General features: G+C 39.4%; 1 protein-coding gene across 6 annotated transcripts; it reads left to right on the top strand.

The window, feature by feature from the left end:
* The first annotated feature begins 44 nt into the window (after positions 1-44).
* On the top strand, positions 45-27,334 carry pde7a (phosphodiesterase 7A). 6 transcript variants are annotated; one of them, XM_055037686.1, is made up of 12 exons: positions 45-1,154; positions 14,903-14,963; positions 20,808-20,894; positions 22,669-22,832; positions 22,923-22,986; positions 23,629-23,825; positions 23,915-24,046; positions 24,151-24,242; positions 24,319-24,463; positions 24,601-24,697; positions 24,814-24,894; positions 25,473-27,334. In XM_055037686.1, the coding sequence occupies exons 1-12, from the start codon at positions 1,017-1,019 to the stop codon at positions 25,682-25,684; spliced, it is 1,470 nt and encodes a 489-aa protein (XP_054893661.1). In that variant the 5' UTR covers positions 45-1,016; the 3' UTR covers positions 25,685-27,334. The 6 variants fall into 6 exon arrangements, with proteins under 6 accessions (XP_054893661.1, XP_054893659.1, XP_054893662.1 ...); XM_055037684.1 differs by having other exon boundaries at positions 20,805-20,894; XM_055037688.1 differs by lacking the exon at positions 45-1,154 and adding an exon at positions 2,352-2,478 and having other exon boundaries at positions 20,805-20,894.
* Positions 27,335-27,943: the final 609 nt, after the last annotated feature.

Here is a 27,943-nt window from a genome sequence, read left to right as displayed (position 1 = left end):
TTAACAAACACGGCCTTCACGCTATTGGCTAACCGTAAACAAGGGCGTTTTGGGGGGTGCTCGCTCCAACAGCACCATCTCTGGCAGGTGTTGTGCGCTTTAAAACCACACAGTAGGGTAATTATTATGACGATAGGCAGGTAGTTGTAGAGAACTAAGCTCTCTTTAGGTTCTTTTTTTTTGTTCTCTTTTTGTTTTACGCGTTTATGTTAGTGCCATTGAAGTCGCTGCGGACCCCAGCGGAGCGGCGGTGACTGAGAGGACCGTCGGGGTTCCCCTCTCCGCTCTCCCTGAGCCAGACACTTTGTTTCACAACCAGCTCCTTTCATCACGCAGCGGCGGAAAAAAAAGACGGAAAAGCCCCTACATGTTGAATCTCTCTCACCGCCGGCCGAGTCCTGAATGAGCGAGGAGTCCTCCTCCCTCCCGGCCGCCGCCAGGATCCCTCCGTCCCCGCAGCTGCCGCTGCTCTCCTTCGCCCGCCGGTCTTGGCACCAGAAAATGATATGCTGGTGATATTTTCTGGAAGCGGTCGTGCCTTTTGTTTTCCTCTCGGGGTTTGCGACATGCGGGGACGCCACGGAGCCCGGGCGAGCGGACGTTTGTGCTCTGCTTTGAGAAATGAGGAAGCGATTTCATAAAGACCCAGAAAATGGCAAGAAGGTCTCGTCGTCCGTGGGCCCGGATTTGAGCAGAATGAGAAAGAAAGGGGCGAACGAGACGGCATGAATAGTTTCTCTCAGAATGACGCCGAGGGATGTAAAACGGCGGAGCGTCGATGAAGGCGATCTGGACAAGTTTTGAGTCGCTCATGATGAACAGAAACGTTTCACAGCTTCGTCTCAGATCGTTTTCACCATACTGAAAGATATTTCCTTTCGCCTTTTTTGGAAATTTTTCCAATCCATCAGTCACCTCTTTCTCTCTCTCTCTTTCTATTTTTTTTTTTTTTGCATCGCATGTTTTATATATTTTTTCTTTTATATTTTTGATGCGGAACCAGCCCTGACTGTTCAATGGAAGTATGTTATCAGCTGCCGGTTTTGCCTCTAGACAGGCCGGTTCCCAAGCATGTCCTCAGCCGGAGAGGAGCCATTAGTTTCAGCTCCAGCTCTTCCCTGTTCGGGGCTCCTGATCCAAGACAGCTGTCACAGGTAAAAAAAATACAAATATTTATATAGCCTATATATATATTTAAATTTTACTTCAACAATAGGGCATGCACGAGTCTGCAATGAGGAATCTCACATGTGCATTAATAATTTGCAGGAATCGTGCAGGTGGTTGTTGGAGGTTTCTGCACACACACGCGAAACTAATTAGTTTTAGGACATTTAGTTGAATCCGATTTTTTTTGTTGTACTCAAATGGGAAGCTTTCAGGCACATTCTACCTGTGAAGCATGGTGGTGGCAGGATCATGCTGCAGATCATGCAGAGTTGGTGTCACAACATTTTGGCTAGGTGCTTGAAAAGTGGACACAAATGGGAGTGTCCATTCCAAACACATCAGTGGGCAGATCAAATATCACAAATATTAAGCTTTTGGAAGGTTACCCAAATCAAATATCAAATGTTTGGTTAATGCCTGAAAACAGAGTCTGTCGGTGGAATCTAATAAGCTCTAGTCAGTCTGCATTTAGAGGAGAGGCCATGTATATGTCCAAAAGTATGCCAGAATCTTGTTTAAAAAGAAAATACTGTTGCAAAAAAGCGATTTAATCAAATATTACTAATGTGGTTGAATGTTTATATTAAACGCGTAACGTTTTGGGGCCCAGGATCCATAACGGGTGTCACAGTGAATCTAAATATCTTCTGACAACTATACGGTCATGTTTGCGCTCTCACAAGCCCATAATAAACATCTTTCCACAGAATGCATAATCTGCAAAAATCTTGCAGGTGGTTGCTGGGTATTAACGTTGTTGCACACACAAAAGTTTGTATTTCTGTTACTACTAGAACATTAAATTGACAAAGTTGGGTAGGCTACACCTTGTCAATGCTAAGTTCACTTCTTACCACTAATCCGTACATTAAATGTGTGTTAAATGTAGTTTAAAATGCAAACATTTAGCCATTAAAAGCTGTGAAAAACGCTTGAAACTGTAGTTTGAGTTTCAAGCTCATTTAAAAAGGGATGGTGTGATAAATAATGAACATTTTTGACTTTTTAGAGCCTTTGTATTGTAGTAGTGGTACTAGTCCATACAAACACACACATGCAAACTCATAAAATGAGCATTCAGTTGCACAGAAGTCCTCACCATGTTCTTATCAGTTGGACCCTGTAGAACAGACAAGAAGCTGACTCCCAACTTTGTATTTGTGCATGTTGACCTCAGATAAAAGGCCCCTCTTTCAGCGAGCGCTAACACGGTGCTCGAGTTTCCTCCTGGGATTTATCAGAAGGAACGTGCCACTCTGTTATTCATGTTATCATACACTGACACATTGACATAGCATAAATTTTCGAGTAAGACGTGAACTTCCTTTTTTTTTTGTAGCGCATTGAAAATATCCCTCTGGCTTGCATGCCTCTATTTATTTCACCTGCTGTGTGGGTAAAGATAAAAAAGTGTAGGCAGAAACAACCGTCTTCAAGTTGTAAGGTCACATTTCTGCCTTTTATGAAGTCTTCCTTGCATTAGCTTGCACTGAGTCATTTGAAGTGTTTGTTGTTAACGTGACACCCATTAGTTCTTTGTGCAGAAGAATAATGGGTGCTAGGAATTCCCTGTGTGCTCAGGAAAGATGTTTTCGAGACAAGTCATCAGGTATTTATATGCTTATATTAATGCACAGGATTTATTTTGATTTTGTTGGTTTTCTTGCCGTCTTACAATTGCATTGCAAGTTTTGTCTGTCATTTTTGACTACTAGCTTTTGGTCAAACCTCTACTGTGTATGTGTGACCATTTTAGATGGATGTCTACTTAAGTTATGTGCAGCAAATCCTACTGATGTTTTTATTCATGCTCACAGGCAGACCTGCCAAGACCCAATGTAAGGTGTTGAGAAATGAAGCATGTATTCGTGTCTCTAATGACATCTACCGGCTGATGTTGTGAAATGTCGTAAAAGTTGGTTTAACAGCACTTTCAAACAGTTCAGCCATCATATTTTAGCTTCAATTATGAAATAAAAACTGTTAGAAGACCACGTCAGTAGGTGAAATGCACCTTTATGTAGATGACGCCATGCTTTCATATTTCAGAAAATGCTGATGAAAATTAGTTGAGCCATTACTTTAGGAAGGTGATGATATGAGGAAAAACTGCATACCTATCTGACTTATAGTAATAATGTCACACAGGCCCTAAAACATCATCACATCTGACAGAAATACACCGTGTTCCAAATTATTATGCAAATTGGATTTAAGTGTCAGGAAGATACATTTTTTTCCACTATAATAAATTTCAGAGAGCTGGGTTGGTTAATTTGAACGGTGAGCTCAATTAAAGGAAATCTACTTAGGATGTTCCATATTATTAGGCAGGCCACAGGTTTCAAGCAGAATGGGAAAAAGAAAGGATCTCTCTGCTGATGAAAATTGGATTTGATGATTTTCAAAAGAAAGGGTCCTATGTTAACGTGTAACTGTCTGTTAAGATGTTTTTAATTGAAATGGCTTTTGATTTTAGTACATGTGACCACTTAATGCTGCACATTCATATAATGACTGTTTGCAGTTCTTTTTAATCCATAAAATGTTTAGAAAATCTGCTTTGCATAATAATTTGGAATAGTGCATTTTGAGTTTTTTTTTATTTTTGAAAGAAATACTGTTTTCATTGTGAGCTTTGTTCAGTAAAATTTTATTCATACTGTAATAGTTCATGACCATCATTTGCATCGACCATTAAAGAAAATCTGAGAAAATATCACTTGCTCAATAATTTGGAACATGGTGTGTGGCACAGAAAGAAACCAAACAATGATACACTGGAACTAAGTTTAGTGAGGAATGACTATACAGCCTGTGACCTTGAACTTTGGTCTGTTAGAGAAAGCAGTCACTGCAGGAAACTTTTTAGCTATGCTAAATATTTATCTGCACGGTGATGGACTTTTCTGTACACCTTCATGAGTCTTTCAGCAGTAGCCTACTTGGTTTTCAAAATTTCAGTGTAGCTGACACAAAATCTAAGCAAAGCTGATGCATAAAATGTCTGACTTCATTTACCATTTCTTCCTCAAAACCAGTAATTGAGCCATTACTTTCCATTTCAAGGAAAGTATTAATTTAACATTTACGACACTGAAAACTCTTCAACTCTCGGTGCCCGTTTTACTTTTCCCACAAACTCATCTCATTTGGTCAAGAATTTGTTTCAGGAGAAAGATGCATCCAGAATAAGAAATTGGGTTTCCACAAAATGAAAATGGTTTCCATTTTGGATTTGCATGGAACAACATTGTGATAAATTGAACACATTTGACTTATTTCCCAGAATCTTCAGATTAGATTCAGTGTAACACTCCTTTTTTAACTTTAATATCTGATTCTGGTGTGTAGATTTCCACTGTTGTACTTTATAATCTAAACTGTAACTGAGCCAAACGAGACAACCACGCTGGTATGATTTGTTTGCACAAACCTGTATTGAGTAAACTTCTCTTATTTAATAACATTTAACACCTTCAGACACTTTGCAGGATTTCTGGTTCTTGGGTTTGCTTTTTCTTGGTGTACCCAGATTTGTTTCTGAACTTGGAGAACTTTATTTTAACTATATGTTGGCCATAGAATAACCTTCAGAGACCACTAAAAGCTTAAAGATTTGATGTGTTTAGGAGAATTTAAACAACTTGCAAGTGGAGAGGCCAGTTACTGTTCTTAAGCTCTTTTGCATGCATTTAGACAGTTAGCAGGGTTTCTGGTGAAATAGTTTCAGTCAGTATGGTAAAATTCTCCCTTTGCTCTGTCTTAATACTCTGCCTCCAGCAGTTATAAGACCTTAAATAGCTTTTTTTTTTCCCAGTGATTCTTGGAACTCGGACCAAAATCAGGGAGAGCTCTCTGGAAAGGTTGCGACGCCTCTGAGTTGACATTGTGGTTTTGATTTCTGTGCTGCTCATCTGGTAAAAAACACAAGTTGTAACACTAACCTTTCAGTACGAGCTACACTGGAAGTTCTTTTTTTCTTTCTAGGTTGTTTTTGTTGCAGTTCTGGCATTTTGCCCCCTTTTTTGGCATTAAAAAATAATAATGATAATAAAAAAAAGGAAACCTTAAGACCTGCAGCTGAAATGCTTCACCTCTCCTCTTGCAAATATTGATAAAAATGGATGAACCTGCATGAATGCATGTGGCGGTGTCATTCAGCCGTTGCTACAGAGCAATTACACTTCCACAAATATTATGTTTAGGCCTTATTTATGACCATAAGGGTGCGTTTGTCCTTGGTGGCTGCTGTGTTTTTGTATGTGGTTCAACAAGCCTGTTGTTTGTGGAAGCAGGGCTGGACTGCCATGGCAGAAAGAGGCAGTTAGGCATGTGCCTGTGCTCTGTGGGCAGTGGTTTGGCTCGCTTCCACATTCACAGATGGCCGGAGTCTCAGTCTCTTTTCTTTCTCCGGCTATCTTGTTCCGCTCACTCACAATCTCCCTCTCTTTCTTCCTCCTCTACCCCCTCCCGCCACCCTTTTCCCCCCAGATGAAGACATTTCCTCTTGTAAACAGTGGACAAAAGAGTTTGGTTGAAGACACAACTCTGTCTCAGAAGGATATCTCCCTTAGTGACTGGAATGCTTATGATTTGGTCAAAGGGGCAAAAAAAAAATGAATGGATTTTTCTTCTTCTGTTGTCTTTGTATGCATGCGTCACATGTTGGCCCTGAATTGTTGGAAGACAAAGTGAGGTTTTTGCTGGAATGCATTTAGGGAAGCTGGTTCCCCTCAAATATTTTTTTCTTAGGTAGACACGAGCCAGTGACTAATTAAATTGGTGCAATTTGGAAAGTCTAGAAGTAACGTGCAGAGATAAGGATGCATGAACAGGTCATGTGGTTCTCATATAAACTATGAAACGGTGATGCTTCTGCTCTGCTTGGCATTGCTGCACACATTTTTATTGACGGTTACTTGAAAAAGTATCTAGAACCATTGATCTTTTTGCAATTTTGTCAAAATGTAACCAAAAAATCAAGCGTATTACTTGGATTTTATGTTACCTACCAACTCAAAGTAACAAGTAATTTTGTGTAAAAACAAAGTATTTAAAGAATTACTTAGGCAACGCTCACAGAGCAGGCGTCACAAATCCAATTTTTTTCTTCTTCTCATTTGCAACCCATATCCGACTTTTTTACGAAGCTGAAGAAAGGGAAAAAAAATTGCTATTTTTCTGTGGAAATTAGGTCCAAGAAATTTGTGTCAAATTTATCTTTTCAGATTTTTTTCTCTAAAATAGTTGAAAGAAATTGCATTTTGTGAAAGCTGCAATACCTAGCTGCTTATTTTTATACTATCCAGGAGTGCTGTTCATTTTCCTTGGCACTGATTGGCTGTACCTTTAAGAACAGAGATAAGGAAACTGTAGATGTGAACTTCTGCAGTTGAGCTAAGATGATTTCCACTGGGCGAGTTAATAAATGTTAAGTTGTATTTGGTATTTGAACTATTGAAATAGACAGTTCATAAGCAGTTTTAGAGGTGGTTCTCAAGTATTTGTGGATTTTTACTTTTTCATTAGCGGCTGTGGTCTCTATCTTCCAGAAATACAGTGAGGCCACTGCGGTATTCACGGCTGTATGCCATTTATTGTTACTCTCGTATAAAATGTGAATAAATTCATGACCAAATGTTAAAAGTATAAGCCATTTCAGTACTTTTGCGAGACAAAATTGTAAAATATAAATTCAACAACTTGATGAAAAGACATTTTGCTTCCCAGTTTCAATAGCTGCATTCATTCACATCCACATACCAACAATTCTGGTGAAAACGCTGGTAAACAAATGGCATTGATTTGCTCTGTGTTGTCACGTTGTTTTGGGTGATAATGGGAGGAAAGCAGCTCAGGCTGTACGCTGTGATCTACTCAGTCTTGTTACGTCACTGTCAGACAGGCCGTCAAGATTGTTTTGTCATCTGATTGCAGATAACCCCCTTCAAATTTGAGATGCTTAAAGAGATGATAAGCTTGTGCATGAGGGTAAGAGATGGGTGTGTTTGTTCCATGCAGTGTAGATGCGTCTCTGCTCAAATTTGATAAGGGAACACGAGGCAGCGGTTTCTTCTTCTGGGAGTTACTTTGTTGATTCAAACTGCCATCAGATTGACGTCGTTTCAGGATGTGGTAAGAATGCTAGAGGAGCTGCTCAGACTCTGAGCCGAGCGTTTCACAATCGTTCGCAAACTTTTAACCCCTGCTGCACTACAACATAAGTTTTTAAACCTGCTTTGCAGAAATGACCGGGAGTTGCACTGGAGGGCTTTTCAGAATGTTTATTTTGTGTGAAATGGACAACATCTTTTCATGATTCACATCACGTTCATCTCTTTCTGTGAGGGGATGGGGAGGTGATGTCACGTGACCGCGATGTTTTTGTGCTGCAACGTTGAGTGCAATCAACCATGAAAAAGGGGCTTTACACATTGGCACACTTTCAGACACATAATAACTACTCATGCTGACTAATGTGTAATGCACATCTTAAAATCTTTTGTAGCTTTTAAAAAAAAAAAACAGAAAAACTATTGGTTTGATTTTTTTAACCCTTTATTTTCTTTTACATCCCATCATTGACCCTAAAAATATCTTGCATTTATCACAATATACCAAAAGGTGCATGCCACTTTTATATTTATGACTCTTAGTGTTGTAAAAACTGCTAAAATAAAATTTTGTTAAATAGCTGTTGACATGTGACTTAGAAAAATTTTCACATTTCTTGCGTAAAAGCAACTATTTTACACAAGCAGCTTCAGTGATACACATTATCATAAAATTGCTTGTGGTCACATAATTAATGCACAGAAATATGTGTTAAATTAAGCTATAATTGAAAAAAATTTGATTTATTTCAGTAATTCGGTTCATAAAATCAAACCTTTACAGATTAAATGCACACAGTGAAACATTTCAAGTGTTTGTTACTAATGAAAATTTAAAATTCACTCCAACAACAATTAAATACAACAATAATAAGAAAATATTTTTAAAACAAAAATGAAATGGAGCACAGTGGTGACTCATCCTCCACAAGAAGGGTAAGCCAAAAAGATCTTAACTATTTAGAGTGCAAGTTAATGAAAAGTTTAGTGGAAGGGGGAAAAAAAATGTGGAAAAGTGCACAAACAGCAGGGATAACCTCAGCCATTAGAGGGTCATGAAATGCTGCTAGTGTACATGTATTGTGAATTGTTTTTTTAATGGCATGGGGATATTTTGGTAAAATCAATAAGAAACTCTACTGCAATGCAACAAGGCTGCTCATTTGCTAAAACAGCTGTTTATTTATTTTTGATAAAATAATATAGCACAGATGTAAATATTACCCATATTTATCCAGTATACATTTGAACCACTGAATCCAAACAAGAAAAACAATGTATCCTTTTAATTATGTTTATTGATCATAAGTCCTATTGTTGCAGCTTTCCTCAACACTGAGAACCACGGTTTTGGTTGCTTTCCTCAGAAGGTCAAAAAGGGGGGCAATTAGTTGACCCTGAGAGGCAATTAGTCAGGGGATGGTATTTAAGTGAATGAAATTCCTGCACAGTGTTAGACGACCGGAGAGAATCTGAAGCACCACCTCGTTACTCTGCTTGTTTCATACAGCAGCGCTAAAAGCCCGGGTACACAAAGAGCAGTTAGAGCACTCTGTGTAAAGTATAAAGCGGCCTGAATTATTTTATGGCACTTTCCCTGCCATTAAAAAAAAAAAAAAATCATAAGTTGCCTTACGAGCGTGCAGCTTTGTTCTGCAGCATTGTCACTTGGTTTGCAGAGACATCGAGGCTCAATCCCCACTTCACCATCCAGCAGCCGAAGTGTCACCCTGATCGCAGTGCTTTTAAACCACTCCTCCACCAGGTAGACTCCTTGAGGACTTCCTGTGCATGTAGCTGCTGAAGCTCAAACATATAGACAGTCACTCCCCTCTCTCCAAGTCTGCCCGTGTTTATGGCTTAGCACTCGGTTGCTGGAATGTGCAGTCCCACACAGCAAAGACATAACTCGGAAGGAAACGTTTAGTTTATGAAACGGCATTGAGTCTGTTGCTTTTATGTCAGAGGGAGGATTTTGTTTGTGTTTTCCTTTGTTTGTGATACGTCGGTTTATGAGGTTACTGCTAGGGCTCGTTTGCTTTGCCTCCGCTGGCTGTCTGTAGTCATTCTACCGTTGGTTACACCCCATGTTTAAAGTGTAACACAATAAAAGCTGGTCTTACACCTGTCTTTGATACAAGGAAGCTGTATGGCTCTGATATCATTTGAAAGGCAGTGGACTGAAACAGGAGATCAAACAAAGCAAAGCTCCACGTTTTTATTCTTCTATTTAGTTTAAACTCCTCCAGTCTGTTTTTTTTTCTTCTGAAATAAAACCGTTAAAATCTCACCAAATTCCTGCAAGGTCAATTTGAGTTCATATACATGAACCTTTTGTTCCTTTTTTCCCCTACTATCTCTGGGACTGTAGGAGTCAGAAAATGACAGACACTGAAGCCCGAGGTTATTTACTCTATCAGGAATTTTGACATCAGGTCCTGACCTCAGAAACCTGAGTGTTCTGACCTCAGGCTGTTGGACTAAGCTGAGATAAGGAGCGGAGACATATGTAAACGAGCTTACATGGAATTGCAGAGCACAATGAGGAGACTGTTACGCTCGCAGCACACTCCAAACAAAACGGTGTTTAGTTCGTGTTCGAAGTGCTGCAGGCGAACACCAACTAAGTGCAACTCTGGGGGCCAGACGAAATCAAACGTGGAGTACACTGAGGACTGCAAGGGAAAATGCACGCGAAACCAGAAACTGACATTCTTGTTTCTGCTTAGGGATGTATGCAGGACATATTTCAGCTCCTATAGCTGCATGTTCATGCAGGTCCGCCCTGAATTCAGTCGTCTTCTCACATGAGAACATTGTCTATTACAAGCGGTTTTGGACTCTGCAGTTGTGGAGATTTGTAGTTTCACTGAAATTCTCAGGGAAAGTGGAGCAAATGTCACATGACATTTTTACAGCACTTTGTCTACAAAGGTGAATTAGGTCACCTGGAGCACAGCTTTAGTGTTTAAACAATCAGTTTTAATTTTGCATTTATAAACTGTATACATTAGTCATTTGATTGCATGTAATTACTTTTCCAATGTAGAAGAGAGATGGATAGGCTTTGCATTTCTTTAGGTAAGAGTCAGAATGATGCTATTTTTCAAAACGACAAAGTGGTCCAGTCAGCTGATTTAACTCATAATAAATATACCAGGGAGGTTTGACATATCAAAAATGCTGAACTTGAAGACTGTAACGGGAAGTATTGAATGCAGAGCGGTAACTATTTAGTCTTTTGTTTTCCCGTGTTGTCTGTAAACTCTCACACTCGTTACATAAAAATACAAATGAACAGATGTGCTGATTTCCTGGTGGTTATTTTAAAACTGGGCTTCAGTGTTTGAAATATCTGGTGTGTAGTTAGTTGCACACAGTCGTGCCTTTTATAGTAGATGTACATTATTTGTGATATGAAAGCAATGATGTAGGTCTTTGTATTTGGTTACCTTTCTGCATGTATACACTGGTATTATGAATTGATATTATCTTTAGCTCACTCTGCGGATTTCTGTCAGATTAATGTTTTGATTCTGATTTGGGGGCCTGAAAAGTTAAAATTATTAAAATTATATAATATATTTACAAATTTTTCTTGTTTAAATTCCAATTTTTCACCTAGTCTTACTTATTCCAACTTTATAAAAGGCTAAGTTTATGTTTTTAATTGTTTTCTCTTTTAGTAGTCAAACATTTTCTTTTTTTAATCTTTAGACGTAATGCATTTAGAAAATAGTGATGAAATTGTGCTGAGCCGTTAATTATCTCTGTAGAAAACACTTTTAAAATGGCTTCCTTCATCTTTTGTGCTTTCATGTGACTTTATTTTTAAAAACCGCAACAGCATCAACACAATTTGCCTGCCACATTTGCTTTGTTTTGCTCTCTGCTGGTCTATCACTTTACTCTTTCTCTGATGATCTCTTTAATCCAACCAAGTGTAATAAAACCAGGTCAAAAAAATATTGAATAGTTTTAAATTTCTCTTTCTTCAGTGAGTGAAGCCCTGTCTTTGTTTGCTAATTGACTAACAAAGGTTGTGATGAAATAAAAGTTAACAGAAAGCCCCTATCTGTTTTTGTTTCTCAGTCTGTGATCACCCAGCAGATTAGCTTTGCTATGACACTCCAGTTAGCGTCACCGATCAAACGCCGAGATATAGGGACTCTACCACCCAGATTTCCTCCCAAGACAAGCCTGAGGAAGAAGCTTGAGCTTTAAGAGAAAGCAATTATGAAAGAAAAACATTCTAGATGCGTCATAATGAAAACATTAAATATCTGATGTTGGCAATAAATGGCTTTTCCAGGTACTAGTTGTGTAAAGTGTACATTTCTTTTGAAAAACTCTTATTTTTTTGCTTCAAACCTCTGATCTTTGCTGGGTATGTTCTCTTCGATTATGAGATGTAATAAAAATGTGCAGATCACGCAACAAAAAGATTTTCTGAAATCTTTTCAGACGGAGAAGGACGTTTACTGAATCTACTACAAACTCTTTGCTTTACAATTCTAGTTTAAAACTTAGGTTGGCTTTCTATGTTGCTTGTGCCACACTTTTTCCTTCCACGAACCTTTCCAATAATATGCTTATGTATGACTTTGTATAAGAGTGTCTGTTGCTACACTTGGTGCAAACATGTCATACATTACACATGTATGAGGTGTGCATCATCTTAGCTGAAATGTGCACAGCAGTGGGCCCCAAATAGGAGCTGTGAAGAAGTTTCCTTTGTGTTTAGCTGATAAACATGAAACCTTCCGCTCTAGTGCGCTGCTCCTACAAATCAGCACTATTTCCTGCTGAACCCAGACAGCGTGATGGGCGGGTGAAAGGGGTGTCTGCTTTCTGCCACTTTGACAGAAAAACTAAACCTTCCTGTTTGTTCAGGACATAAATCTGTTCACAACACTATGACTGCACCTACTCATTGTTTAGAATTGTGTGTCTGTTCAAATTCTGATGAAAACTTTTGGTTTTCCACACAGATCATTCTCAACTCTAATCCCTGGAGACTGCATCATATAGTTCCCACACTTTACATTTACCACCTTCATGCACTCATGCACACACAAACCCACGCATACATGCACACAATATATAATGCCAAAACTAAACACTTGTACTGTGTGTAAATACAGTCTTGTTGACACTAAAATACAGCTTTGCACACCCTGACTTGAGGTGTTTGCTAGCCGGTAAAATATTAGCTTTGGATTGGCGGCTGTCATGAGCTCATCGGACAGACGCTGTTAGGCGTGTATGTGTGTGAAGTGGATCCACGGTTAAGCCCAAGGAAATGAAGTCATGAGCATACGAGCAGGATTATTTGTGTTCGTCTGTGCTTGAGTTTTGACCAGACAGTTGACTTCAAATTATCATAGTAAACAGACAGAATGAACAATACGTCACTGTGCTGTCAGGTTTTATCGCTTTTTTTTTTTTAACTTTTAGCAAAAAATACAAGTTTAAAGCTAACTTTGTTTTGAAGTTAGCAGACCTTTTCTAAGAGCTGCGTGTGCATTTAGGCTCTCGTCGTTCACTCAAACATCCATTAACTCAGGCATCCATTAAACATGTCATTCCTCTTAACTGTATACAAGGGACGCCCCAGAAAGAAGAGTGAAGTGGTGGCCTGGAGGGCCGCCAGCATATGCAGAGTGCAAAATGAGGTGAGCCAACACCTCAGTGCAGCTCCAAGCAGCTGGTTGTCGACAGAGCAAATATACATTTAGAGCAGTGAAGCCAATCAGAGACCCACTCTGATTGTGACTCTCCTGCAGAAGCCTCTGGCCTGGAAGGACCAGCTGGCTCTAGATAATGGTTTAAATAAAGAGTAGGGGTGAGAAATATGGCTGAAAAATCACTTTTTTTTTAATTATGAGAAGACATAACAGTGCATTTGGCACAAAAGGGGATCGATTGTCATAAAGCAATGATCTACATCATTAAAACATTTCTTGCACATGTATAAAGTCCATAACACAGATACAGCATTTCTAGTTGAACTTCCATTTATTTTTTTAGCTGGAATCTGTCTTGTTTGACAGAAAATCAAACAAACCTGGATGGAGTCTTAGTTGTGAAGGGATACGACCTAAAAACTTTGACTGTTGATTATTCTTTTGTTTTTTTTAACGTTTAACCAAGAAAACACAGCAATTCCAAACATTGGCATTTAAAATGAACAGAAAAACTTTACACCATTATAAGCATTTCTCTTGGTAGTTGTGAAGGAAAGACAAAAATCTTTTTAAACCATGTTTGAATAATCTAAATGAAATTAGACTGAGAAAGGTAGAATACAAGCTTCCATTTCTATGTTTGTAAATGTACCATTTTGTTTGATTTTTAAAATGTGTTCAGGGTAAAATTTCCCATAGCTCTGTTGCCAGTGTTTGTTTGTTTTTTTTCTTCTTTAAAAGCAAAAGAGAATTTATCACACCAGCAGTGTTTGCATCCCAGCCTTACTAAGCTGCTATTGAGGTTAGTGAGGTAAAGAAAACTATGTCACCTAAAACCCGTATAGTCTTAATTGATTGTTTCTAAAGATAAAACTCACCACACTGAGCTGCAGTTGTCAGTTAGCTCGTGTCTTTCTTCCACTGACTTTATTTTCACATGGATTAGTTTGCAGAAGACTGATGCTACATACTCTCCGGTTTGATCAAGTCTGGTTGATAATTCACTTCAAAGACTCGATGTAAACAAGCTTAGATGCATTTAACTATTAATCTCAGTTTCGTTTACATTAAAACAGGAATGGCGTGTGTTGAGGAACATTTACAATGTGAATGCAAATATTCATGATTGTAGCCACAGGCTAATTTTCCTGACTATCTTGCATCACCGGGAATAGTCCCGGGAAAAGGGAATAGTTATTTCTTTATTCCTTTTTCAATCTACACGTTACCATCTGGGCATTTACAGCAGAGCTTTTTGACAGGCTTCCAAAGGGAAGTAAATCCAAGCCTCATGGGTGGGGTCCAATTGGGACCGGTGTTTATAATTACCTTCATGTACGACACCGCGTGTTTGTGGTCGCATTTGTGCGTGTGTGTGTTTCCTCATTGCACATGTGTTTTTCGCATGACTGATAGCAGCGCTGTATCAGGCTGGTGATATGAAGCAGGAGCATGTTTATCAGTGTAGCAGTGATGTATGCGCACACTCATCTGCACACAGATTAGGAGCAAACGGAGCAGATGCTAAGTACATTCAACTCTGAAAATGATGCCTGTATTTGTCTATCATTCTGTGAAAAAGTGCTTTACATTTATTCTGTTTTTTTCCCCAAATATTTTCAAATCATTAAAAATGTTAACGTGAAAGATAACTTGAGTAAAAACAAATTATTTTTAAATTATTTTTGCTATATTGACTTGAAAATTAACAGTAATAAAGCAGTTTCGCCAGCCACAAGGCTAGAAGTCATTTTAATAGAACCTTCATGACAGCATGAAGTAGGCTGAAGTATCTCAAAAGGCAATAGACAATGTGGCTCTGACATGAGTCGGTTTGAAAAGGGCCATAAAGTCATTTCTAATGGAGAAAACATGCAAAGTATTATCTTTTTTCATGACCTGCCACTGATTACATCTCTCTCTTTGCAGAGACGAGGGGCCATCTCCTATGACAGCTCTGATCAGACAGCGCTGTACATTCGTATGCTAGGTAAGTGTTTCCCTGTCCTCACCCTCAGACACACACTTGCACACTTTACAGATATTAGACATGTTTAGTTCCTCATGGTCATTGTGTATTCTCAAAGGCTAATGGCAGTTTATACAGTTTATATTTTAAATAACTTGATTCCCGCTTTTGCTTTTATCTCAGTCACACCAAGTTTGTTTTGCAATGCTGGGAGTCTTTTGGGTTTTATCAGATTCAAAGTACAGACTTTCTGCCCTAACCAGAGTTAGCTGGTGTGTACCTGGGGCATTTAGTGTTTTTCCACATGCCTTTGTGTACAAGCTGTATGAGTGTAGCACCATCCATTTGCCCTGAGTGACTTCAAACAGAGTAAGCAGTTTAGAAAATGGAAGAGAGGATAGAGGACGGATAGATCTGCCAGTCAGATGGAGCGAAATGCGTCTCGGAAGGAGCTGGATCAGCAGCTGCTTCCTAATCAATAAGGTTATTGGGGATGGATGTGATTAGAGTCTGGTTATACCACTGCATGCTGTCTATTTATTGTGGATGTGGGAGTGTAAAGGCAGCTTTTTGTCACTTAGTACAAACACTTTTTTGAGTGGAAGGAAGGAAATATTGGAGTAGAGCTGCTCGAATGCTGACCTGTGAAGTTCAAACTGTAAAAGGATCTTACCGGGAAACAATAAAATTGAAAACTGTTTAACTTTTTTATTTAATCATAAGATCCATATACTTTTATACTTTTATTCTCCTCCGGCTCCATCGTGATTTAACTACTTCCTTGTATGTCAAACGCCTTCTTCTTGCACAGTGGTCACTACCGTAGATGGCTATTGAAAAGCTGTTTACGTGTGTGTCTGTATAATTAAAGCCACTTCACTGGTTTGTAGTGTGTTACCCTATTCTCTGCCCCCTTCTAGCTGACCAGTGTAGCTGCACATACTGGCAAGGTATACTTCTTCAAATATGCCCTACCAGTGGTCTTTTGTAAATGTTGAATATTATGTAAATATCTCACAGGCCTTTAATAGAAAGAGACCCTAATGCAATCTTTAACCTGGAAGCTCTTTGAATCCTGACCAAGGCATTTCTCTGTTTTTTATATTATTTTTTCTGGGCACTCCAGCTTCATCTCTCAGAAACAGAGAGGATTCAGGTCCTCTCTCTGTCTGAACCTGAATCCATGTTAGGCTAAAAGGTCATCAATTATGTGCCCTGTCTTTGATTCATCTGATCACAATTTAATTCTAGCATTTCACCCATCAGTATTTGGGTTTTTTTTTCGAACACTTATTCAAAAACTAAAAAAGCAAAAATTTCACAACTGTTTTTGGTCTCAAGACAACATAATATAGAGGTTGCATCAACATTTATTTGATTTTAAAATGCACTAAAAATGCTTTAAAACTCTGACACATATATATATATATATATATTATATTATATATATATATATATATTATATATATATACACTTTTTTTTTAAATTAATTTATTTTTTTTCAGTTTTAGAAAACATATAAACCATCGACATTTAATGTAGAATACTTCAGTCCTTACTGGAAAAAAAAAAAAACAGATTTAGCATTTTAAGTTGTAATCAAGTTAGCCTACATCCTAAAAAAGCAAATCAGAATCTTATTTTAAGGATTCTGCTTTGTGGACTATGTTAATAAGAATACTAATATTTTACTCAAATGACCAGAATATTATAACAAAAACCAGTGGATCAATTAAAGTACTGAATTTACATATTAAAAAGTGTAAAAGCTTTTGACACAGCTTGTGTCATTTTATTTTGAAAGGCTGAACTGATATAGATCATAGAGACCGTCATATAGTTTAGTGGAGCTAATATCTAAATAGAAATGATGTTCGACGGGGCCTCTGAATGTTCCTCAAGAAAGAAAAAACTGTAATATTTGAGTTGTAAGTGGATTCTTAGGGTGTTTCAAAACCAGACAGTACAGTAAACGTGGTCTGGTGTGTGCACCCTCGATTTGTTTACCTCCAATTGAGTTTACGGATGACGCTCAGCAGCATTACTGTTGTTTTTGTAGGGAATGTACATTGTTGAAATACACAGTTGAGCAACAAAACACCAAATAAGAGAAGATGATTTGGGCTCGTTTTCTGATCACTCTATATAAAATATCCCTGATATCAATTTATATTTCAAGTATAAGTTGACCACCTTGGTAGACGTGTGGAAAAACTCTTTGAAAAGCAAACATTATAAAAAAGAAATAAAATAAAACTTATTCCTGTAGATGATTTAATCCACTTAATCCTAGTGAGTCTATCATAATTCATGCACGAAATGGCTACTCAGAGCTTTGGCTGAGCTGACTGAAGGAGCTTTTTAATCATTTTCCTTGGCCAAGTATGACGGCAGTCTCATACGTCATTGGCATAAAGCATCTGTGTCTGCAGGATTTGTTTTATTTTTTTTAGATTAAGCGAAGTATGAGCAGGAGAAGCACGCTAATGCAGACTGGTGTTTGCCTGTGCCCGGCTTTAGTCGGCTAACTTAATGCTGATGTGCTTTCAAATAGCAGCACTCAGAGCTTTTGCCACATCAGTAATAATGACCTGACCTACATCCACCCCAGAGTACCGACACTAATGCACCATTGAGGGAAACATGGACTCTGTGACTCTCAAAAACACACCAATCACACACACACACACACACACACACACACTCGATGTTGACCCGAAGCACATGTATCTGCACATGTGACAGATGTTTATACATATAAGCACACACTCAGTGCCCAGGAATGCATGCACTCTTGTGTTTTTAGTCATCTATTGTTCCTTTTTTTTTTCTTTCTTTTTTTTGCCCAGATCAAAATCCTTCTCAACAAATTGTGCATTGTTGTGCCTTGAATTGTAATTCTTAGTTTTTGGTATTTTTGATAGGAGCTTGTGTAGTGTTCAAACAGCTGTTTGCAAGTAAGTAACGTGCTGGTTGTGGGTTCACATGCGTGCGACTTTGCTCTTTAATTTCGATGCACACGATACAATCTGACGTGCCATTCTGGAAACGTAACATTTCAATGTTTAGCTCCTTGATCAGTTAACTTCCATGTACAGAGCCTTGTAAAAAGAAATATCCCTGAAGCTATTTCCACAATTAGTCACAACCACAAAACATCAATGTTTTTATTGGGGTTTGTTGTGATAGACCAACACACACCGGTAAATTACTGACAGTGAAGAAAAAAGATGCGAGATTGTAAACTGTTTTACGAGTAAGTATTTAATCTCTTCCTATAAAACGATGTGTCAAGCTTTAAACGTCTCCCAAAGCATTTTTTATTGACCATATGAAGATGATAAAAGTATGGCACAAACCTAAAATGGATAACATTAATTAGAGGAACAGTGAAGGACTCAGGAGTTGCAGAGATCCGCAACTCAGGTGGGTGAATCTGTTGGCTATTTCTTTTTAAGGGAGGAGTGACATAAAAATACTCTTGTTTGTGTACAAGACATGGCAAATATGGAAAACGATTCCTCCATCAGATGACAACTAAATTTTACCTTTTGACCTTCAGGCAAAAGGTTTGACTCTGCTCATTGTGCACCATCCTCATGGTGAAACATGGGGGTTAGCACCATCAGGCTGAGGGAATGCTTTGTACTGCAAGGAAGTTGGTCAGTAGATTGCAAAGCAGTGACAAACCTTCAAGTAGGATATTAAATCCACAGAGAGCACCAGAGCGCAAAAGCCCTGATTCTTAATGAGTCTCGAGAGCCGCAGATCTCCCACAGTAAAAGTCAGAGACTCAGAGCTAAGGCGAAGATTTGACAGCACTATCTTGATTCTCTGCAGGTTCTAGTTGAAATGTCTTGTACAGTTCTTCATATTTTTCTAATTTTGACATATTTCCTCTCTATCTTACCGAGCTTGCATACGGTGTGGCTCCTTTCCGACTCACTTTTCCTTTGGCACAGAGGGCACAGGATGTGGTACACATGACCTTATGTCCTTACTGAAAGTTTGCTTCTGATTTCCACCTTCTGGTTTTCTCAAAATTAGCTCATGAGCCAATAACGTAATCGAGTATTGACAATTGATCAAGACAGAATTCGAATTCATTGAAACTTAATTTTATCCCAGTTCATAGCAAGACTTGAAACTTGTTACTCACCCTTATGCTATCTGACTGAATCTGAGCTATTTTGCAAATAATTGAGTCAATTCCATCTCAAAATGAGTAAAGCTGGAAGAGATATACCTCAAAACACTTGCATCTGTTATTAAAGTAAATATCGACAGTACATGGCCGTTTTATAAAATGATTTTTCTTACACTTGTTTACAAGTATGTGCTTCTTTGTGTTGGTCTATCGCACAAAACTTCAATTGGTGGTTTATTAACCTGACAACATGTGGAAAGGTTTAGGGGCATGGACACTTTTGGGAGGCTCTGTAGAGCCTTGCCTGGAATCACACTCTGGCATTTTGCTGCATCAGCGTCACAGCATCGTTCTGTCGCCTCACTATGATCTCGCTCCTGACTGCAGTCTACATGCTGATCCGTCCGCCGTCCGTGGGGTCCAGCTTTGGAGCCCGCTCCTCTGCCTGACTACTAAAAACTGTCGTAGTTCGACTCTAGATCGTGGCTCTGGGTACTAATAGTAGAGCAGACTGTCCTGACATGGCACTGCATGCTCAGCTGTTCACTTCTCTGTCTGTTTCCTCTTCTGGGACATGGGAGTGTGCGTTTGTGTGCGACTGTTCCTGCATATGAATAGCACACACTAGAACCTGGGTCAAATCGGACTTTCTGAAATCGCAGCTTCTGCTTGTTTCCTAGTTTTCTGAGAATGCCAGCGTGATGGGTTTTACCATATTAGTTACTGACCTGGTTATAGTTATTCAAATCATTCTTCTCATTCGAAGGGCTTTCTGTCAAATCTCCGAAGTAAAGGAAAACTGTGTTTTCCGACAAGAACCGAAAGGCAACATTTTAATACATTTTTATTTGCATTTTCCATCAAACAAATTAAGCTATTCACACATTTTTCCTTTTTTAACACATTCAATAGACATTTGAATGAAAACATTTGCAGAATAACAAAGCTTATTTGTGTGTGGAGTGCGGTTTTGAAAAAAAAAACACCATTCAGTAGAAATTTCAACTTCATCATAAAACACATTGTCGCAGCCCCAGACTGCAGCCTAGCTCTGCAGAATGTCAAAGATCTTACCCGCTTTCTTATATTCCTCCTCAATTCTAAATTAAAACAATAATTATGACTGCTAAAATACTCAAACTTACTATGTACACTCAACTGCAGTGCATCCCACAGTTTTTCTTGCCACACTTGCACAAGGGAAAACAAACTGTGACAAAATGGAGTCGAGTTTATCAGAGCAAAATGCAACAAAAATAGTGAGGGGATGGTTATCGTATTTATTTTTAGGTTTTTGTAAACTGCCGTATGCATATTCTAAAATCAAATAAAACAGACAAATGTAGTTATTAGACAATTATGAGCTTTTCTTTGGACGTTGCCAGAAACCCAGGACCATTTAGTTTGGCTTTCCTTCACAAGCTCTTTCAATGACAGTAAAAAGTTTTAACATCCCACTGATTTTTGTCGTTTGAATTTAGTGTGCGCTTGGTTTGTTCTCCTGCTCCGTACATCATCATGTGGTAAAGCCCGTCCTCATGGCACTTAAAAAAAAAAAAAGAAAAAAAGAAGAATAAAATCATGTAAATCAGATCAGTCTTGAAAAATAACTTATAAGTAGTTATTTATTTATTTTGTTAGGACAATGATGCTTTTATTTCTTTAATTTTTGCACGGTACGAATCTTGAGGAAATGAGTGTTAATTTCTTCTAGGAGATGTGAGAGTACGAAGTCAGGTTGGATTTGAACCGGAACGCCGAAGCTCCCACCCGTACCTTTGCATAGACTTCCGAACTCTTCACAGTGAGTATGGACCCCAAGTCCAGTGTCTTTAAATCATTCCCACTAGATTCAAACCCATGACTCGACACCTATAAAATATGTTTCCCATGCATTTAACCAGCTAAACCATTTAGGACCAGTTTACTTGCACTCTTCGTTGCCTTGGATGCTGGAATTATTTCGGTTTTTGGAGATAAATGTAAACATTGTCAGGCAGAATTACTAATACGCGATGAACTTCAGCACTTTTTGTGAAAAATGATTTGTGTACAGGTTTGAATTATTAATGTTCTTTGATGCACACAAGGTCATAAATATACGTGCAGGTCTGGGTCACACCAATAGACTCACATTAAAACCAACATTGATGTGCTAAGCACCACTGTCCAGTTAAACACAAGTTCCTCAAGCTGCTGATTGGAGGGAAAGGAGTTAGTCCTCTTTCCTGTGTGCCAAAATATCCACTCAGCATGATGCTACTTCCACCGTGCTTTGGAGTTGGTGTAACTTTTTCAGGTTTTAAAGTGTCACCTTGACTTCTCCTGACATTCTTGTTACTAAGCAATCTTTTTCTCTACAAACGTGAGTCAGGCTTTACGGTTTTGGTTGTGGAGGAGGTGCTACTCTCAGTCCACAGTGATTTGAATCTTGAGTATCTGTGTGGAGGATGACGCTAGTACACTAAAGGAATGCTGTTATTGCATTTTAGGCAGCAAAATGTTTAGTTTTTCTTTCAAAAAGAAACTGAATTATTTGTTTATTTGCATCTTTTAACATTTCTAATATTGCATAATATTGGTGGTCAAAGAAATACCAGCAGAATGTACTATTTAAAAAAAAAAATTGATTAATCGTAAGAAGAATTGAAAGAATAATTGATTTCTAAACTGTCAGTTGCAGCTCAAATTCCTTTTCTTCTGAGGTAATAGTTTTGGTCTGATAGGTGAAACTTACATATTGCAGGATTTTTCTAGTGGAAAAATAATCCCAAACACACATCAGGTTAACATTGGGTATTAATTTCTATAAAAAGCACATGCTTAACCAAACATGGGTGAGGTGAACATCTACATTGAAGGCAGTATGCTTAATTTTGACCCTATTTGGATTAGAGAAGATAAATCCAAACTCATTCTGACAAAATCATTGAAATCAGATTAGTGTATATAAGCTTCCAACTGACCTATATGTCTTCAATGCATGTTGCTTTCAATGATCCAAGCCTTTCAACTGGTCATCCAAGCATAACCAAGCATTAGGTCCATTATGGCATATTGACTGAACATGCCAGCCTCTGACAATAGGTTCCTCTTCTGGAAGTCTTAGTTAGGTGTGTCTTTGTTTAATGTGATCAAGAATTTTTGTCAAACCTCTTCACAAATAGATGAGTTATTAAAATTCCCCCCTCATTTGTATTTATTTTTTGTTTTCTCTTGTTGACATATTGACCCCAAAATAATCCCACCTCCCCCTGACGTATTTCCGGAGCACAGCCACAGTTTGTACAGACCCTTTGCCTTTGCACAGTGTGTGTTTGTATGTTGATGAAAAGAGAGAGACCACTGACAAAGCATGTCTACTATGTGATCCCAGACGTAAGGCTTATGAGTAGGCGGCTGTGTCAGCAGCGACTGTTTGGATATCGCTGTGTTGGTGTCGGATCCCCACCGAGGCCGTGCCCAGCCAAATGCTTCCCCAAGCCTAATGAGCTTCTGGAGGGTTGGGGGCAGAGGGGAAAACACACCAACAGTTTCATTTACATGTTGCATCGTTTGAATGATATTTCTGTGCGCAGCACGGCTGAGCTACGGATCCTCGCCAGCTGACTCTGGTACTGAAAAGAGGGTCCACAGACTACTCAGTTTCCAGAGATACCTGCACTCGTCCCGCCTGCTGCGGGGAATCCCCCAGCAGATCCCCCTCCACATCCTCGACGAAGACTACAGCGGACAGGCTAGAGTACGATGCCAACCGTTTTCCTCACTACACCTTAAAGAAATATATTTTCTTCCTGCATCTTTAACGTTATGCCTTCTCTTTGTCTTTCAGTGCATGTTGGAAAAAGTTGGCAGCTGGAATTTTGACATTTTCCTCTTTGACAAGCTGACAAATGGTGAGTAGAAGATGTGAAGTTGCATAAAAATAAAGAGGCTGTTTAAGGTGTGTTGGCGCTTAAAGTTCTGCACCGGCTCCTCAGCTTTACACGCCAAACGCTACCAATGCTGCCATCTCGTGGACATCTATCTGAAAAGACAATTGTTTTAAGATTAACCTCCATATATGATAAAAGTCCCAGATTGAACATGGAAAAACATTTTAAAAAATCTTTAACAATTTTTTAAGGTAATTTGTTACCAAGGGAAACTGAATTTCACTTTTGGATTCTGGTCTAAAAGCTAAGGTTTACATGGCTTAAGCAAAACAGCTTTTTTATTCTTTTCTTTTCTTTTTTTTTGTATAATATGCATATTGTATATAATACAAAGTCCAACTTTTTTTTTTTTTACAATTTTTACTTTCTTTGCAATTTACTTTACTTTGTGTCAGTCACGTAAAATCCAAAAAAGCACTGAAAGCATGTCCCATATTTCAGCTTCGGACATGAATTAAAAAAAAAAAAAACTAGAATACCACAAGCATTTCCACAGAAGTAAGAGGGGAATTACTTACAGATGCATTAAATCTAAGAGTTAATCAAATAAAGACTGAATGCTCACAGAAACCAGAAGCTAACAGTCCAACTCTTCCCACACAGGAAACAGCCTGATCACCCTGACCCTCCACCTGCTCAACCAGTATGGCCTGGTGGATCTCTTTCAGCTGGACATGGTCAAGCTTTGGAGGTTTCTGGTCCTGGTGCAGGAAGACTACCACAATGACAACCCATATCACAACTCCGTTCATGCTGCAGATGTGACACAAGCCATGTACTGCTACCTGCAGGAGCCCATGGTGAGACGAACAGGCGAAGCCTTTCACATTTTATTTGTTAAGGAAAACGCGCTAAAACAAAGATGCCTGTGTTACTGTTGTCCCATCAGCTGTCAAAGTCTCTAACGTCGTACGACATCCTGCTGGGACTTCTTGCGGCTGCCACACATGACTTGGACCATCCTGGGGTCAACCAGCCTTTTCTCATTAAGACTGACCACTATTTAGCCACACTCTATAGAGTAAGATGCCAAAAATGTTACGCACTAACCCACCATAGTTGCCGTTCAGGAAGTGGGAACTAAAATGGCTGCAACTTTCCATTTTTTTTCTCTTGGTTTTACAGAATACCTCAGTTCTGGAAAACCACCACTGGAAGTCGGCAGTGGGTCTCCTCAGAGAGACCGGACTGTTCTCTCACCTGCCGCCTGAGGACAGGTAATCTAGGCAACAAATACTCAGGCCTCTTGGCTGTAGCACTAAGATGAGGCTGATCGCGTCTCTTTAACCACAGCATGAACATGGAGAGGGAACTGGGCTCTTTAATCCTGGCTACGGACATCAGCAGACAGAATGACTACCTGTCCAGGTTTCGCACCCACCTGGACCAGGAGAGCCTGTGCTTGAGCAACGCCAGCCATCGTCACTTCGTCCTGCAGGTTGGAGACACGTCACGCACACACACACGCATGCACGCACGCACGCACACACACACACACGGTTTTTACTATCAGACCTCAGCCTGTCAGTAGACTGGTGAGTTCTCATCCCGTTTTTCTCTCTGTTTCCTGTGCAGATGGCTCTAAAGTGTGCAGACATCTGTAACCCCTGCAGACCCTGGGAGCTGAGCAAACAGTGGAGCGAGAAAGTGACTGAGGAGTTCTTTGAACAGGGTATCTGTTGCATGTGTTGTTTGGCCACGTTGTGCTTTTAGCTTAAAAGTGGTTCCGACTCTAAAACTGTTAACACATAAATGATTTGACTTTGACTTTTGGATTGACTCATACAGGAGACATCGAGAAGAAACACAAACTTCAAGTCAGCCCACTCTGTGACAGAGAGACCAACACCGTTGGCAACATCCAGATAGGTGAGGGTGGTAGATACGAGTGATATTTAATCCAATTAAGTTTATTTATGTCACGTCAATCCACAACAAATGTCATTTTAAGGCACTTTAAAGAAAGTTAATGTCAGGAGAGGGGAGACGTTTATTAATTGGCAGCATTATCTCAGCCGATGCCCCACCTCCAGGAAGGCATTAAACAGACAGAATGCCAGACGAGATGCAGCTTTAGAGGAGAGAGAACAGCAAATAATGCAAATTAGAAAGCAGCAGAAAAAAGAAAGTGAGGAAAATTGGTTGTTCTCCAGCAGCATAAAGTCAAAAATAGCTCAGGGAAACCCCTTAGAATGTGTAACCAGCATGTCATATTAATTTAGGGATTTCAATGATGCATTTTGAATCAGTTATTTCTCAAAATTGGAATTTGAATTTTCTTTATTTAAAATAATTCCCCTATAAAATACCTGCTCAAATCCATCCAGCTGTCATGAGGTGAGAGGTCAAATGCATCTTCAAAAGCCTAATTTCCGTTCTGATGATGAGTGCGTATAAACATCTTGACGGGGGTCCTAGCTAAACCTCTGCTGATCTATCGCCTCCAGGCTTCATGACATACGTGGCAGAGCCGCTGTTCGGAGAGTGGGCCCGGTTCTCGGACACGCGCCTGTCTCAGACCATGTTGGGTCACATGGGGCTGAACAAGGCCAGCTGGGGCGGCCTGCAACCGGAGCAAACCGCCATCTCCGAGGAGACGGAGCCGAGCGCAGGAGGAAGCCGCTCCAAAGAAATACCTCAGGGAAGCAGAGAATCCTGACACTCCTCGTTCGCCCCATCACTTCGACCTCCTGACCCCTGGCCCCAGGGCCTCATCCACACACTGAGGGCAAGTGGAGCTCCCACCACTGGCCCAGCCTAATTTGAACACCTTGTTGATATGTTGTTGCTTTGGCCTCTCATCACAAAAAACCACTGATTTTTCTTTTTATTTAATTTATTTAATTAAAGAAAGTTTTTTTTGGCATAGAGCAATACATAGATACCTCATTTGGCAACTGCTGTATTTTCTCTTATTTGCTTTGTTTTATTTATTTGGGGACTGTATTTGAGGCATTAACGACTAAATATGCCACTTTTTTTGTTGTCACAGAACGTTAAGGTGAAAGCCGTATGAACTGAAAACTTAATTTCTTTTTTGGGGGGGTATTTTTGAAGTGCCATTTGAAAACAAAAATAAAAAAAATTGACAACTGGAGTATTCGGAGACCCTCCTGAGACTTTTTCAGTTTGCCGTGTTGCATTTGTACTGAAGATTCTTCCTTATGTCCAAAAAAAAAGAGAGAAAAAAAAAGAAATGTGACAAGCCCAGTCCTTCTGCTGCCTCTGAGAAGACTGTTTACGCCTCTCCATGTTTGTTGCTCTCTTTTCTTTTTTTCCCCTTTTGAACTGAAGCGACTCCCGTCGGCTCCACAGTTTGCCTTCGAAGCACAGGCATACGAAAAAAAGAGAACCACTCTATTGAACTGTCGTCCCACTGTTGAAGCCATGAGCTGAACTTTATTCAAAACAAACCAGATGCCATATTAACTCCACCTGTGCTAGCGTGTGTTCCTGCACGTCGTCTCCCTGACCTTCTCCTGGTGAAAGCGAGGCGCCGGCCGTGTTTCTGCATTGACCCAGCCCCCCCCATCCCAACCCCCCTTGCCGACTGGAGAGGGGTCAGACTCTCCCAGATCTCACCTGGATCGCCACTCCATGCAACTCCACTCGCTCAGGGTTTTTACCAGTCTTTTATTTTATCCAGCGAATGAGGGCGGGGGAGACGGAGGTGGCTACAGACGATACAGGGTTGTTTCTGTTATGTTTCTTTTCTTTCCCCTGTTGGTTTGGATAAACCGAAGGAGACTCCCTCGGCGCAGAATGTCTCTCACAGCCACATGAAACCTGACGGACTGCTCGACTGATGCCTTATTACTATGCACAAACTATGCTAAGTGACCAAACCAACTCCTGTTCCCATCAAGTGCATGGTGTGCTTGTTTCTGAATGCACTGTCCGACCCCCTTTGCCTTTTTCTCTTTTTCCTGTTGTGAGGAACAACTCCAGCTTTTTCTCCTTTTTGTACGGACACAGAACCAGTCGAGTGAATCAAAAACATTCCATTCCTTTTTTTTTTTTTGTTTGTTTTGGGTTTGTCCGTTTTGATTCTGTACAGTGGCACAGGTTGTGTTTGTGTTGAAACGTTTGGAACGATAACAGGTGCTTTTCTTACTTTAGCTGATTTGTATTTTGCTGTAAAGTGCTGTAAGACTGTTGATACAACTGTTTACAATTTGTTGCGACAGCCATTTTTGGGAAGACTTCAGTGTCGAGCCAGATTTTTTTTAAAGGCTTTGCTGTATTGACCTTTTTGATACATGCCTGTTGCAGTTACGATTTGAATAATAAATCCTGTTGATGAATTTTCCTTGAGTATTCAATTTAATATTTCTGCCTTACAGAGGTATTAATAGACCCCTCTAATTTTTTATATATTTTTTAAACCAACTTTGTTTTTTTTCCTCCCTCACTCTGACTTGAGCTGTTTTATGTAACCTTTATTTATGCAGCAAGATCCCAGACTAGAAAACTCCTTTTTGAGGAAAATTTGGCCAAGAAAGACATGCAAGTATCAGTTACAAAGTTAAACACAATCAAACCATTAACAAAATGGATTTAAAATTTGATTAAGACTGCAAGCAGTCTAAATTATTAGTTTCATGTCATAGAATTGGCCTCAAAGACATTCATTCTCTCATTTTTCAGTCATTCTGCAGGTTCTTCCAAACCAGGAGAGAACAAAGATATTTTACCAAGTTTAATAAACACAAGTGATCTTACAGATGAAGCTAACTTTTGCAACCTGCTTTCGGCTTTAAAATATATTTTTAAGTATGATGGTACCTCGACAAAAATAGTTAAATTGAACCTCCAAACTGGATGGGTCCTGTGGACAGTTTTTATGAAGTGCTTCATGGTTTTGATGCAACATTTCTCTGGTGATGGGTCCGGCAACACTAATGCTTGAATGTCAACG

The sequence above is a fragment of the Poeciliopsis prolifica genome, unplaced genomic scaffold (assembly GCF_027474105.1).
Source record: "Poeciliopsis prolifica strain line A6 unplaced genomic scaffold, Auburn_PproV2 SCAFFOLD012, whole genome shotgun sequence".
Classification (NCBI taxonomy): Eukaryota; Metazoa; Chordata; class Actinopteri; order Cyprinodontiformes; family Poeciliidae; genus Poeciliopsis; species Poeciliopsis prolifica.
This window is presented reverse-complemented; position numbering and strand designations above follow the sequence as displayed.